Source organism: Micropterus dolomieu, linkage group LG06 (genome assembly GCF_021292245.1).
Source record: "Micropterus dolomieu isolate WLL.071019.BEF.003 ecotype Adirondacks linkage group LG06, ASM2129224v1, whole genome shotgun sequence".
NCBI classification, from domain to species: Eukaryota; Metazoa; Chordata; class Actinopteri; order Centrarchiformes; family Centrarchidae; genus Micropterus; species Micropterus dolomieu.
Window position 1 is genome coordinate 12,883,868 of NC_060155.1, and position 14,852 is coordinate 12,898,719.

General features: G+C 38.2%; 1 protein-coding gene across 3 annotated transcripts in view; it reads left to right on the plus strand.

The window, feature by feature from the left end:
* st18 (ST18 C2H2C-type zinc finger transcription factor) overlaps nt 1-13,643 on the plus strand; it is a 39,379-nt gene extending 25,736 nt beyond the window's left edge. The window contains exons 7-23 of one of the 3 annotated variants that reach the window (XM_046051986.1): nt 1,515-2,234; nt 2,966-3,100; nt 4,002-4,092; nt 4,187-4,279; nt 4,819-5,027; nt 5,333-5,532; nt 7,526-7,771; nt 8,870-8,982; nt 9,549-9,611; nt 9,924-9,992; nt 10,260-10,322; nt 10,731-10,811; nt 12,112-12,333; nt 12,503-12,591; nt 12,709-12,812; nt 12,923-13,069; nt 13,204-13,643. In XM_046051986.1, the coding sequence (XP_045907942.1) occupies nt 1,515-2,234; nt 2,966-3,100; nt 4,002-4,092; nt 4,187-4,279; nt 4,819-5,027; nt 5,333-5,532; nt 7,526-7,771; nt 8,870-8,982; nt 9,549-9,611; nt 9,924-9,992; nt 10,260-10,322; nt 10,731-10,811; nt 12,112-12,333; nt 12,503-12,591; nt 12,709-12,812; nt 12,923-13,069; nt 13,204-13,344 (2,786 nt within the window). In that variant the 3' untranslated portion in view covers nt 13,345-13,643. The remainder of the gene's footprint in view (nt 1-1,514; nt 2,235-2,965; nt 3,101-4,001; nt 4,093-4,186; nt 4,280-4,818; nt 5,028-5,332; nt 5,533-7,525; nt 7,772-8,869; nt 8,983-9,548; nt 9,612-9,923; nt 9,993-10,259; nt 10,323-10,730; nt 10,812-12,111; nt 12,334-12,502; nt 12,592-12,708; nt 12,813-12,922; nt 13,070-13,203) is intronic. The other 2 variants (XM_046051987.1, XM_046051988.1) reach the window with 2 other exon arrangements.
* The last annotated feature ends 1,209 nt before the right edge of the window (nt 13,644-14,852 follow it).

Here is a 14,852-nt window from a genome sequence, read left to right on the forward strand (position 1 = left end):
TCTTTGTCTGTTCCACTGATCAGACTTTCAGTGCGTAAGGCTTCGCACAATCTTTGTGGCTTTCTGTACATGTGACCAGGATTTCTGGATTTATGCTAAAAGATAGACAGCAAAAGGTCATGCAAATTAAATTATTGAGAGTGCTCAGCACATTCAGATGGAGAAAAGAGATTATACAAAATTAGTGTAAAATCCAAGAATAAATGTATATAGTTTATTAATCTGAAAATGGTGCTACATTTCTCATATATGCTGTCTTATCACAGAATTTTAAAACTCAAAAGCTGGGAATTCAGTGACTCATCTTTTAAAAAACTAATACATGACTTTATTAAAAAAATAATTTGACAAAACATTCAATTAAATCATCTACCAATCTTTTTTGCAGCATCTCGCATTTTAATGGGCTATTATGAGTTATTTCTACACTAAAATAATAAGATACAAAAGCTTTAACTGAGAAAGACCCACATAACTACTTATTTTTAAAATATACAGTTTTGATGTTAGAAAAAAAACATTTGAACAAATGTTTCTTCTTTTAAACATTAAAATCACCCTGCTTTTCTACACACGGATAAACATGTTACTTTGCTTTTAATCCCGTGGCATTTATGATTGTCATTTAATCTTTAAGCTGTTTTTCAACCACAGTTTTTTGTTAAGATTCGACAAGTGAATTCAAAATAAAACTTCTTATTAAAATTAATATAGTTAGTTCGATTTTAAGCAATTTTGAGTCATGTTCACTAAGCAAGCCACTTATTTCTTAGCTGTTTTGCTTTATTCACATTTCTTGTAACATAAAATATTGTCAGTTTGTTGACTGAGGTCTATATATGGAGTCTCCTTAACCCAAGTTCTGCCACACAGGCAGCAGCAGCTCACAGAGATTTCTCTCCTTTATTTTCATGTTTGTGGTTTCCTCCATCTGTGTTTTCAGGAGTCCTCTTCACTTTCCTTGTTCTCATCCCTAGAAACAACAATTATGTGTTTTTTTTATTCAAAGATGACAACGTGTTGCTGCTTAGCTTGCACTTACAAATACACATAACTAATTAAAAACTGATGTTCACTGTCCACCACACAGTAAATCCCTCGATAATCTTGTCCTAAATCTATATTGGGTTGTTGCTCCAATTGAAGACACAGAGGAAGAAGAAAACAATTGTGTTTCTCATCTCGAGGTTTCATGTTGCAACTAGCGAACAGAAGGGTCATGTTATCTAAAATATACTTGAATTGCTCTGAAATCTTGCAACCTTATGATTATCATTTCTGTTGCAACATGTGTTCTTATTAATCCACTAGAAGGTTATAAAAACATGTTTTTTCTCAAGATATTATTTGTAGAAAAGTAACACAAAATCTAAAACCTTTTAAAGGATTTGGAGAAGATTATCGAGGACATACAATTCTTATCCTGTATGTGACTGAGGGGTCACAAAAGAACATGTTTGGTCTGTCAAGTCTTGAAAACGCATAAAATAATAAGTGTTTCCTTGTTGTTTTAGACGGAAACTTGAGTGCAATCAATGGAGTTGCCAAGAGAAATGGCTGCCATGATGCAGCAGCAAAGTCCAGTGATTCTCTCGGATGGTCAGAAGTTACGTCAAATGACTCTCCACTGTGTGAGCCGGACATATCTGAACGTGTCATGGATGAAGATGATGAGGAGCTCCTTAATAATGAAGAAGAAGACCAAAGTCAAGACAGGATGAGCGGTGCATCATCGCCACAGAATCTTTACCAAGACATGAGCGAGGCTGAGTGGGAGCCACTGCCTCTGTCTGCCAAGGTGAATGGCTCAGGCTGCAGTCCCTCCAGAGCCTCTGAAGACCTTTTAGGCAGGAACGACCACACGAGAGAAGAGCCACACTCAGAATTAGGAAGTCTGATGGGCAGAGCGAGTATTTTTCAGGTTGAGGCTCTAAGATACAGGCCGCTCCCCCCAGAGGAGGACAGTGAAGGGGAGGCGGAGGCAGACTCAGAGAGGCCCCCTCGACTTGATGGCTGGCCTATGGGCCTCCATGAGAGAGGCCTGGAAATGAACCGAGGGAGGGTGAACCTCAGCCTGTTGGAGCAGGCCATAGCGCTGCAGACAGAGCAAAGACAGGTACTACACCATGCCTACAGGGAGATGGACCGGTTCCTCATGGAGCAGATGACCAATGAGAGAAGGCACCATAGGATGATGGACATGGACAGCAGACTCACCTATCATGGAGGAAAAGGTAACGATGTGGAGGGAACGACCAGTGAAGTAAAATGAAGCTGATCTAAAGATAAACACATTCTTAAGAATCAAAACTGTTCAGTTTGGGAACAAACAGTTTTCACAAATCAGATAGACCACATGTGATTTGGATGATCGGGCGCTCAAAAAAAAACATTAAAAGGAATAAAAGAAGCATACACAGGGGGGAATCAGAGGGAGGAAATCCTCTTAAGTACTAAAACATTTTGGCAACAAGTGAAGTAATAAATAAACAGACTAAAAAAGAAGAACAAAATTTTCTGATGGAATTGCTACTACTCAGAATATTGGATTTTGATAGGAATCAACTGGATATTTAACCATGACCATAAGTCTTAAATCCTCCTAAAGTACCTCTCATGTTTCCCTCTGATTCTTCAAATGACTGCAGCTAAATGTGTAATCCTAGATGTAATCTTTCGATGGATGGGCATTAAGAAGTGAATACTCTGTGTTGAACTGCAGCCTTAACTAAAATGACAGATTAATAGATGCATTATGTGGAAAAAGTGTCTGGCTTTGCATGATATTTCAATCTGTTGACCTATGTACAATATGTATCCAGGAAAGTACATTATAGGTATATTTCACTTATTTCTGCATTTCTTGATAAAGACAAAGACAGAAGGGCTTTGATATGTTTAGGCAGCGGTACAGTATATGTATTATATTTATTTATTGTGAAATCTTGTTTTACTGTGTCCGCAGATTCTCCGCGTACAGATAAAAAGGATATAAAGTGTCCAACTCCTGGCTGCGATGGCACGGGTCATGTGACCGGCCTGTACCCACATCACAGGAGTTTATCTGGGTGTCCTCATAAAGTCCGAGTTCCTCCAGAGAGTAAGTCACATAAGCCGTTCTGTGTGTAGATGCTGTATAATGGATGATTTATACTTTTAAAAACTGCCAGTTTTAGGATTTACAATCAGTCACAGTAATTGAAATCCTCTTAGCACGGACCCAAAGACAAGAAAGGCCTGCTTATACATTTAGTTCAATTCAAAGATGTGCATGAAACTTTTCAAATAAATGTAAAGGATTTCTTTCTCTCTCTCTTTCTCGTAATGTGTTGTAATGTGTGAATATTGAATTCTCCACCCCCCCACCCACACACACACACACACACACACACACACACACACACTGGCGATTGTTAAGTCATTTCAATATAACTCCACAAACATTCAACATTAAACAGTAATGTTACAAAAGGAACAGAAAAAGTAATTAACTTTTTCAAAAAAGCGCGTGCTCTTAGACTGGAGCCAGTATTTGCAAATCAAAGGGCTAGCTAACGCAGCATTCAAAAATAAATAGACAACTCCAACAAACTAATTGGAGAATATGTACAGCAAAGAAGTTTCTAAGGATACAGAGCGGACCTTTAACGACGTGTTTGTTTTGAAGAATATAATCAGCTGGTTTGTTACGCTCCTCTTTGCACTAAGCTATTTACATTTCAGCCACATTACAGCATTCCTCACAATAAGAAAGCCTTTTGCTTTTTTCTCCTGTTTCTGTCTCTGTAGCATCTTTGCTCTATAGGCATTAATGTACCAACCAGTTACATAAATCATCATTTAATGTATGAAAATGTATTTGTTTTGTTTGTAAAATGTGCAGTGTGTGTGTGTGTGTGTGTGTGTGTATTTACCATCTTATACTCTTTAAATTTGATTATGTCTTACATGTGGAATTATGTTTCTGAGCTTACGTCCTCTCTCTGTCCTCGTCCCCTCAGTCCTGGCCATGCATGAGAACGTCCTCAAGTGCCCTACACCCGGGTGCACAGGAAGAGGCCATGTCAACAGCAACCGTAGCACCCACCGGAGGTACATTCACAGGAGAAAGCTGTTAGAAATCGGTGCCCTTTTCATAGATGAGTAACAGCATCAGGCTAATGTGTTTGATTTCCTCCCCAACCAGTCTCTCAGGCTGCCCCATTGCTGCTGCAGTGAAAGTCTCCAAACCTCAGGACGAGAGCCTGAAATGCAGACAAACACCTGACCGCTCACCGAGGTACCAGACCGGACATTGAGGATTTTCATTGCAATCAGTATGGTCATTGTGCAGGAAAACAATTACAACAAGCATCCACAAATCATATTCCGCTCTGTAGTGGACTGAAGTTGTAAAAGCGTAACTGGGGTTATGCAAAAAAGTGATAAACACTATTATTGTTGAGGGGGGTGTGGGATATTTTTATTCACTGATCCCAGCAGAACGTCTATTTCAGGCTTTCCAAGCAGACATAAGCAACGCTTGGTGGTCCTGTGAGTTCTTCTCTATTAGAGATGATAAAAGAGCAGAACTCTTTGTTCCCTGTGGATATATCATGGGCAGTATGCCCACTCCCACTATATTAATTAGTCTGGCAACCTGGCTGTGGATCTACAACACACATCAGATCCCAGATTCTATGTGTACAAAAGCACTGGCATCCCTGAATGGTTAAAGACAATATCTATACTTAAGTGCTTAATATGAGCTTTTTGTGCAGTTGTTATTTCACAAGTTTTGCACAATAGAATAAAGTATTTTTTTCCTCCTCCTTGTAGAGCTATTGGCTTGATAAAGAAGTTCGAGATGAACCAGTTGAACTACAGACTCTCTCATCCAGTAGCAGCCTTGCAAACGAGCCTCACGAAAGACATGGACAAATACAGCAGAATCCGCTTTGATTATGCCAGCTTTGATGCACAGGTCTTCGGCAAACAGCCTCTGATGGGGACCAACCAGGACCAGGAAATGTCACATTTCCCTGATTGTAAGTTACACCTTTATTGTAAACAAAAAATGTTTGTTTGTATTAACATGGTATTGAAGGTGAATTTTTTTGTCAAAAGTATGGAGCTTTTGTTTCAGTCACAAAATGAATAGTCAGTCCACAACAACAAACTGAGATCTACATTTAGAAGTCCTGTTTATCCATTTTAAGGATTGCATCCATATTTTGTATCAGTGGTTGTTGCTAAAACCAACAAATATAATTGTTTTCTATGTACTATTAAGTTTGCATAGAACACTTGGTGTCTCAGTAACTAAATTATTCGCTAATTATTTGTCTTTTAGCACCTCAGCAGTATCCTGGCTTCCTTAGTGCTCCTGGTGGCCGTTTGCCCACCTCTGGTCAGCACAGCCCACCAAGTCAATTCAAAAAAGAAGACGGCCTCCAAGCCGCAGCAGCAACCGCCGCCATCCTTAACCTCTCCACTCGCTACCGGAAGAACATGGAGGCTGTTGCTGGCCGGCCCTTGGCAACCTCCACAAAGGTAATCAAATTAGACCACTTGGAAAGGTATTTAATGTGGTCATTTTAAAGGAACTCTGATTTGTGTATAAAAAGGGAAGACATCAAAAGACAGAATTTGGCAAAGGGAGCTTGGCGCTCTGGTGGCAGAAAAACAAGGAGGTTTCCACTTCATAAAGCTTTAATGTACACAAATGAAAATTTGTGTAATCACATCAAAGAAGAAGAATTACAATCAGCCTTCTTTCCCAATTACAACTACTCGCATATTTTTTTATAAACATGTGGTAGTGTATTTTGTTTCGACATCAGCTGGCATGTAAAAACCCTGAACTGTTGTCTGAAACTGCATCTTGCCCGCTGCAGATGGCAGAGGATATTTTGCTTAGTTATATGATCCAGCATAGGCTGTGTGTCTACACCAGATAGATTTTTAAAGCATTTTAACGGATTAAGCCAATCAGCTAAAGGAGTTAACATCTGAAAAGTTTAATTCACACAAAATCCAAACTCTTCTTGGAAATGTGTGCAGAGCCAAAATCTCATCTGCTGTCATTATCTCCAACGCGGCATTGTGTTCAGCTTTTTCCAAACTCACTTCATGATTAATATTGATCACATTCTGTGGGTTACATACATGCACACTGTACTGTAGATGATTCAAGGTTTCCACACCTACACAGCACAGATCCTTGTCTCCCAGCTTGTTGAGCTGAGAATGTGGCCTTGTACCAGGTACCAGCCCACTGAATGAATAAAACAGTGTTAGCAAGTTAATCATCTGTTCTCATTTACAGCTTAGTTGTCTTGGAGAGACGTACAGAATAAAGAACAGCTTTCAGGTCTGAAAAAAGGGGCCATATTTAGAGTGTTATATGTCGTCGGATGCTTTAACTTATCTGCATATGTATATAACACGTTGAAATATCGCACACAAAAAGCACCAAATAGCTGGCCTTTAAAGCGTGAATATAAGCTGATTTAACTTATTTAACTATGTGAGATGCTTAAATTATATCATTAATTCATCAATAATAGCAACAACAAAAAAAGAACTAAATCCTGAGGTTTTTTTTGAGTTGCAGTTAAAAACAACATTAAAATAAATCGTAAATAAATGACAGAAAGTCTTGTACATCCTTTAGTTTTACACTGGTGTTATTTTGATTAGATACACACATCATCAAATGGCTGGATAATTAAAGTGGACAGCCACATCCAGTGTTCATGTAAATTATCCTCTTTAATTAATTTGAAAAGCTCCACTTTGTTACAAAAAAAATAATGATGTATAGGGTTTAATGAAACATATGCGTTGAATAATTGGTTTCATTTATGGAAAAGGATTTCAACATTTAATGAGGTAAAACTTTTAATACCATAAAACAGCCATAAGTCATCATGCTATTGCGTTACAGCGCAGAAACGACAAACACATCTGTCAGTGTGGAAACTTATGCCACATTAAGCTTTTTAATTTTTGCTATAATAATGATGACCTAAAACCAGCAACCACCGCTTCCCCCCCCCCCAACCCCTCCCCGCTCCCTCCCCCCAGCTGCCATCTTGGTTGTGTGTCCTAGAAAACAGATGACACAGCTGTCACTGAAAAACCACACACCAGTGATTATTTTTTTTGTGTTCAGCAGAATTAACGCTGGCTTAGTATGGTACTTTGTCTGGTGTGAGATAACCACTGTATGTATTATTTAAATACATAGGTTGTTTGCTCTGCATTTCAAGTCATTTTTCATGTCTCCAGAGAAATGTTGTTGGGTTCAAGTTTACCATATTGCTGCTGTCATATTAATGAGACATTGTACTGTTTTATTTACATTCCTTTTAGTGTAATTAGAAAATAGATTCTATTTTTATCCCCTGATTCATGTGTTTTCATACATTAGCACACACTGCAATGATATGTGGGGAACACTTTATTTATTGTACCCCTCTGCAACATGTTGTAACTTGTATTAATTGATTAAATGTTGAGGATTAAACTTCTTTTGCTTTAGGACATGCTCATAGAGGTGGATGAAAATGGCACCCTGGACTTGAGTATGAAGAAGTGCAAGGAAAATGTAAAAGCCCAGACAAAAACACCTTTGGACGACCTGCTGTCCCCTTCTGAGTCCACTGTGGCCAAAGGCGGGAGTGTGCTCATCAGCCCCGCCTTCTACCAGCCGCTGTGTGAGAGAGACAGCTGGGAGAGCCCCATCCCTGTCAACTTCAGCACAGCACACGTTCTACAGGACGCAGAGGTAAAAAAAAACAACAACTGGCACTTTGGATGTGATGTAAAAATGTAGAGCCAGGAGTTTAGAAACACTGAGGTCATGAATTGAAATACCCAACACCCCCCTTCTCTACATTTCTATAAAATACTTAAATCATTTGGAGTTTTCATATTATATTTACTAGGTTTAGCTGTGCAAACATATTTTCTGCAAGTTTCCTCTGAAAAAAAATGCAACACAACTAACTAAACTCTAACTGAAATAACTACCTCAAAACTCTCTCTCTATTACCTCTGTAATTGTTATATCATTCTATCTAGGAAACTTGGGAATTTACTGATCTGAAATAAAGTGTTGCCATTTCATCTCCCAACATAAAGATTTAAATGCTGTCTTCTTTAAAGATCCCTCTCCTCTGACAGGAATTAAAGAAATACTGAGTTTCTATTTATGTATTTACTTTGTTGGCCTCAGATTTAGTCCAAAAATAGCCTAAATTAGTCTAAAAACACCAGTCAAAGTAGTGAAACTTATCAATTATATAAAGTAATCAAGTTTACTTCAAAACTGTAGAATTGAAATTCATCCCAGGTTACTAAAATCCACAAATGTTCAGGGCAAAATACAGACATGCTACAGTTTTAGCCCTGCTAGTAACATTCTTGCCCAAGAGGTGAATGAATCTTAATCTGGGCTTTCAGGGTTTCCTTTTTTTTATTTCACAAGTGGTATTCATTTGTAGTTCATATCACAAGTTATCACATTTGACCTGCTTTAAAATCATACACAACACCTGGTGACAGTCCTGTCTGTGAAGGGGAAAAATTCATACGTCATTGTCAATAAGAAGTTGTTCTTAAGTGTCCTGCCTGGTTAAATAAAGGTTTAATAATGGCTATACATCATAAATACTACGTGGATTATGTGTGACTGGATGTATGGTTTACTACAGCATAAGTATCCTTAAGCATAATCTCTTTGCCTTGCACTCTAACCCCCAGGGCGTGTGTTCTAAGAGTATTATACAGGGCTTTTCATTAATTATTCACTTTTAGGTCATTGTAGTCCGTGGCTAGGTTAGACATTTCAGAGAGTTAAGGCAATGTTTTTCTTCTTTCTCAGCAGGAGGATTACGACCATGTCTCCTTGGAGGACCAACACTATCAAGGAGATGGCAGCATGATGAGTGCCAAAGCCAAGCTGCTATTACGAGATTCAAAGAAAGAGCTTTTGAGGTATGTTACGTGAGAGCATGAAACATCTCGAGGCATCTTTATTCAGTCAGCTGTGAATGATGTGAGCCTCCCTTTTTAGTTGGCAGATGGTCAGTATGAACAATACAAAGTATAACTCCAAACCATACCTTTGTTTAAATAGGACAGTGTGAAACTCACTGTGTTGCCTATCATTGTAACTGGTATGTCTGCAGGTTCATGTGGAGCAGAAATGTATCTGTTTGAAAGTGAGTTTTCTCCCTGTATGTCCTGTACAAGCTTACAACTCTTGACTCTTGTAGTTAGAGTGCATGCTCTGCTGGGTCTCCTCTTGAGAATCACACCACGAGAAAAGTAGGATCCTCTAGTTTCCACAGCACAGCACCCCCTCAGTGGCATTCAGAGACATTTTTAAACTGAATGTTGAGCAATATAATGATAATTTCTCTACTAAACTTCCCGCTGTACTAACTCTTTTCTCTTTGATGCCCATGAAAAGGTTGTAAAAGAAAGATTCAGTTCAGGCTCGGCAAAGTCTGTGGGAAGTAGAGTAATCTGTGCATTAAATGCTTTGTGTTCTCTTTCAGCTGTCCGACCCCAGGCTGTGACGGCAGCGGCCATGTGACGGGGAATTACGCATCGCATCGGAGGTAGTGAAATTAATTACACTCTCATTAGCACCAGCTAGCAGATATACAGACAAGGAAAACAGTGCTGATTGTTAAATTATGTTGATTATTACAGTTGGAAACGTGTCACAGAGCTAGAGTTAGGTTTTATATCACATGTCATTTTTTTTAAAAACATGGTGACATGAAAAAGCTCTCTCAAGAAGAGGAAGTGGAGTTGTGTTTTCAAATAATTTTGTATAAATATGCATTGAGACATTGTACTAAGATTATTCAATTCAGCTGTGATCAAAGAGTGCATTAAAATGACTGTTAGCTCTTTATCCTCTCTAGTGTGTCTGGATGTCCCCTGGCTGACAAAACACTCAAATCACTGATGGCAGCCAACTCTCAGGAACTAAAGTATGTGTTTTGAAAACTGTTATTGTTGCTAAAGGATTTTTCACATTCACATTGAACTAGGCAGCTTGTTTTTGCCTCCGCCTGGGTCAATATTTTCTTTGCTCTTCCTTTCCTTTCCTTTTTACTGCACATTCTGCATGATTTCTATGTACTCCACATGAAGTTGTTTGGTATTTGTGCTACCTTTCTGCATATTAGCATGAATTCACCGCTCTGCTCGCAGTTTTTGCTGTAAAAAGCACCTGGTCTCTGTCTCTCAACCTGCAGGTGCCCAACACCTGGTTGTGATGGATCTGGACATGTGACTGGGAACTATGCTTCGCACAGAAGGTAGCAGAGAAAAATCATCGCAACTGAGCATGAAATACATTTGTCAGATGCATGACATTCAAACAGATGGTGAAAGTCTCACTTTATGCTGCAAACATGCTGCACTTTTTGAATTCTTGTTTTTTGTTAATTTATTTGGCTGCCTTTTCATCTATCTATCTATCTTATCTATCTTTGCATTTATTTGTCGTTTTAAAATCCTAATTTAATCACATTTAAAACTTTACAACAAGAGAACAGGTTGCTATGTGCTAATGCAGAGTCTTTAGATTTATAGATTTAGATTAAAACATGTACAAATTTAAACCTCCAGAAATCTCACAGCTGCCTGTAACGATTGAGCTTTTCTTTTTTACTCTTAAATAGATTTCCTTCACGTTAACCCATACGGTCTCCAATCATTTGTAGCTTATCAGGATGTCCACGTGCCAGAAAGGGAGGTTTGAAGCTCACACCAAACAAGGATGACAAAGATGAGCAAGAGCTTAAGTAAGAGATTTCTTTTTCTCATCCCATGCTGTCATGTTTTTTGTTTCAAAAATAAAATAAGAAAAAAAATGCGTCATGCCTTTGTGCCTGGGGAATTATACCTGCAGGCCATTAAGTTAAACAAAGAAAATAATACTACTCTTGTTGTAACATTAGTGAATTATTTTCTAAGGATTAGCAGCGTGTTTTTCCAGGGTTTTGTATTTTCCTATTTTCTGAATGGAATATCTGACTTATTACTCTTCACTGAGTGCTTTCCTTATAATTATAGTATATCAAGAAAATGTTGAATTGCCCTCTCCGATGCAATGCACTCATTTGCAGCTTAATCATGTGTCTGTGAAAGTGTTATTGGAAAAAGAATAATGTAATTGATTTGCAGTTTAAATCCAAAGTCAGATATATGAGCCCTTGTTTACTTATACATCTGGACACTGATTTTTTCTTTTTAATTACTAATGCAAGGGCATGAGCTTAGGAATTAGACTGGAATAGATCTCATACACATTAAGAGAAAAAGGGAGAGACAGGGGATGGTAGCAAATGTCCCTAGATTATTGTAAATAGTGAGCCATATGGCATGCCTCCATTGTCCTGATGCCTTGCATCAAGCTACCTACCTGTGGTAGTTGTAAGTAATGGGACTGGTGTTGTTTTGTCCTCTAAGTGCTGCTGTGCTGTCGAGTAACAAACTGCTGAAACAGGCTCTTTGCAGCAGCACTCTACAGCATGTGTGCCATTTGTATCATCTCAGGTGACCTTTCACCTTTATCAATAAGGGAAAGGGTTGGCCACCTCCAAATTACATTCTTTCGCATGAGGGGATACATGACAATTATCTGTAATTCATGTCACTCCATTACTGACCTGCAGAAAACAGGCCTGAAAATGCAACTGACAAACTCTTAATGATATTCAGCGTGAGTTGTGCTTATGTTTTAAAGCACAAATATCAGCAACCTCCAAACGTATGCGCTGAACAGAGCGTTTCGTTCTACCTCAAGTTTTAGTGGATTAGTAACTTATAGTTAATGCGATTATTTCTAGTTTTGGCGACTTTATTTTTAATCAGCATTTGGCTGGATTAATCAACTTAATGGTTAACAAATCTTCCGGTCTAGTTATTGAAAGGGAGATTTTTTTTTTAATGATGTGGTTGTTATTTTTTGAGCAATTAAATGTTTTGTCTGTTGCATAGAAACGTTATTAAATGTTAAATGTTAGTTACATTTTCGCTGTGTGAATCAGCAGTGTTTGCAGGTTAACAACATGTACGACTCTTTGTTTGTTTCTCTGGTAGGTGTCCAGTAATGGGATGTGACGGACAGGGCCATATATCGGGAAAATACACATCCCACCGCAGTGCAGGCAGTTGTCCACTTGCTGCCAAAAGACAGAAGGAGTCGTCCATCAATGGGCTGCCCTTTGCCTGGAAGGCCAATAAACAGGAACTGCCCCATTGTCCCTTGCCTGGCTGCAATGGCCTTGGACATGCCAATAATGTGTTTGCCACTCACAGAAGGTGAGGTCGCCCGTCCTCCATTTTATCTCTAAACATTTCTGCCGGTCGACATGTTCCTTTCTTACAATGGCACCTTTACTCTCATTTACCTTCTCTATTGATGCTAAAGTTTGTCAGTTTTGTGATATTCTCCCACCTAAAAATTGTCATTTATGACCTGCTGAACTAGCTTGTCGGGTTGCCCACTGAACGCACAGAGTATCAAGAAAAAGCACTCAGAAGAAGAGATGATGACTATCAAACTGAAAGCCAGCAGCGGTAAGTTACTCTGACATGCTGTGTGGTATACAGATACATGTATCTTGGCACAGAGAATATCCATATTTGAATATATATATATGAGCGTGATGAATTAGATAATGTGCTCCAACTCAGGTGTTGAAAACAAAGAAGATATTCAACATTTGGATCATGAGATTAAGGAACTGAATGAATCCAACATGAAAATAGAAGCAGATATGATGCAACTTCAAACCCAGGTAAATATCCACTCTGACAAGTTTATTTGAAAGGACAAAGGTTTGAGATCTCTGCTCGCTCAATTTGACAAGTTTCTTTTTTGTTTGTCTGTTTTTTTTGTACCCGAAAGCAGATATCGTCTATGGAATGTAACCTGAAGACAATTGAAGAGGAGAACAAGATGATCGAACAGCACAACGACAGCCTTCTGAAGGAGCTCGCTCGCCTTAGCCAAGCTCTCATTAACAGTCTAACAGACATTCAGCTGCCTCAAATGGTACAGTAAGCCTTGACCACAGACTCCACTACAACTCATTATATCTAACCTGTCCTGGAAGAAATCTCATTTTCTATAAATTGTCATTTCTGCTGTGCTGTTTTCACTAATAGTCAAACATGTTTTTGTTGCAGGGACCCATCAGTGAGCATAATTTTGAAGCCTATGTGAACACATTAACTGATATGTACAACAACTCGGAGCATGAATACTCTCCAGAGTGCAAGGCCCTCTTGGATAATATCAAACAGGCTATTAAGGGCATCCATGTTTAAGCTGTAGAGCTACCAAGAGGTTTCTTTGACTTGGGATAATGGCACTAGATAGCTCTATTTTACTGAAGAGTGCTGGCTTGGCTGCATGTATAAGACAAGGCTTTTGGAAATGTGTTTGGCATTTCCCGGTAAATACACTGCACTGAGAAAATTACCAGCCAGATTTGTAATGCTTTTACTGTTTCTGCATTCACTTGATATGTTTATCCTGGTGAGATTTTTACCCCTCTTGCACTTAATTATTTTGTATGGTTTGCTTGATTTTAATCTGTATGTGTTCAAGTCATTCTTATATTATCGCTATTTATTATTATATTTGTTCATCAGTGTATTTATTTCCTCGATTTTTATTTATTTCTAGAATTGTAAATGCTTAATATTTGAGAAATCTGTTTGACTTTCTGCACATTGTAAATTACATAGAAGCACATTCCAATTTCATGGCATACTTTCGCCATCTAGTGTTGAAAAGCGTGTATTATTACTATTATTATTAGACCATAAGTTGGAGCTCCCTTCAAAGTAATGACCTACCAAAACGACTAAGCATCAATATTTTTAAGCATTGCTTTTGCTTTGTTTATTGGAAACTGAATGTATGATAAGACAAAGTGAACACTGAGATTTAAAAGAAATGCAATGCAACTGTACTGTACCTTTTTCTTCTTAACCAATAACAGCTGAATGCAACCAGGAAGTGACACTGAGCAAAAATGCAACATCATTAGGTGAGCTGAATGTCAGATTCTGCTTTGCATAGCGTGCCACAAGAAGAGTGCAACAAAAATCAAAAATCCACTTTGTCAAGATGTCTTTTTTTTTAAATATAGATATTAAACTGCCTTCTGTGCACACACTTTGGAGTGTGCATATAGTATGTGCCTAAATGTATATGAATTCATAAAAATATACGAGTACTATGTTTTGTGGTAGGACAGTATTATGTGGATGGTGTCTAATTTATTATACAGTACAATTATTTTCATAGGAGGAAACGTTCCTGATGACGTTGTCTCAGTAGCTGTAATCTCAGAGTCAGGTTTTGAAATATCACAACTGAGATTGAAAAGTCTGGTGTTTATTTTAATTTTTGCTAGCATGGAGAGGGGGGGAAAAAAGGAAGAAGTGAATTTAAAAAAAACATCTGCTCCTGTTTTATCTGCTTACAAGCCTTAACATTTCAAGCAGTCTTAGAGTTTGAATATTCTTGTAACGCTTGGGGCAGATTTGAATAGTAACTAATTCACAACCGAGCTGACTACCACTACAACTCGCATTTCAGATTCAAATGTTACATGCAAAACAGACAAAAAAAGAAGAAGAAGAAAAAAAAAGAAATGAAAACAAAGACAAATGATAGTTGTTGGCTAATCAGTTGTTTGTTTGCATCAATTGCACTTTTTTATTTACAATTATTTTGTATTTTTAGTTCACCACCCTTGACTTAACAAAAAGAAGGAAATGGGACACTGTACGATGCAGGTCTAAATTTTACATGAAGTTAATCC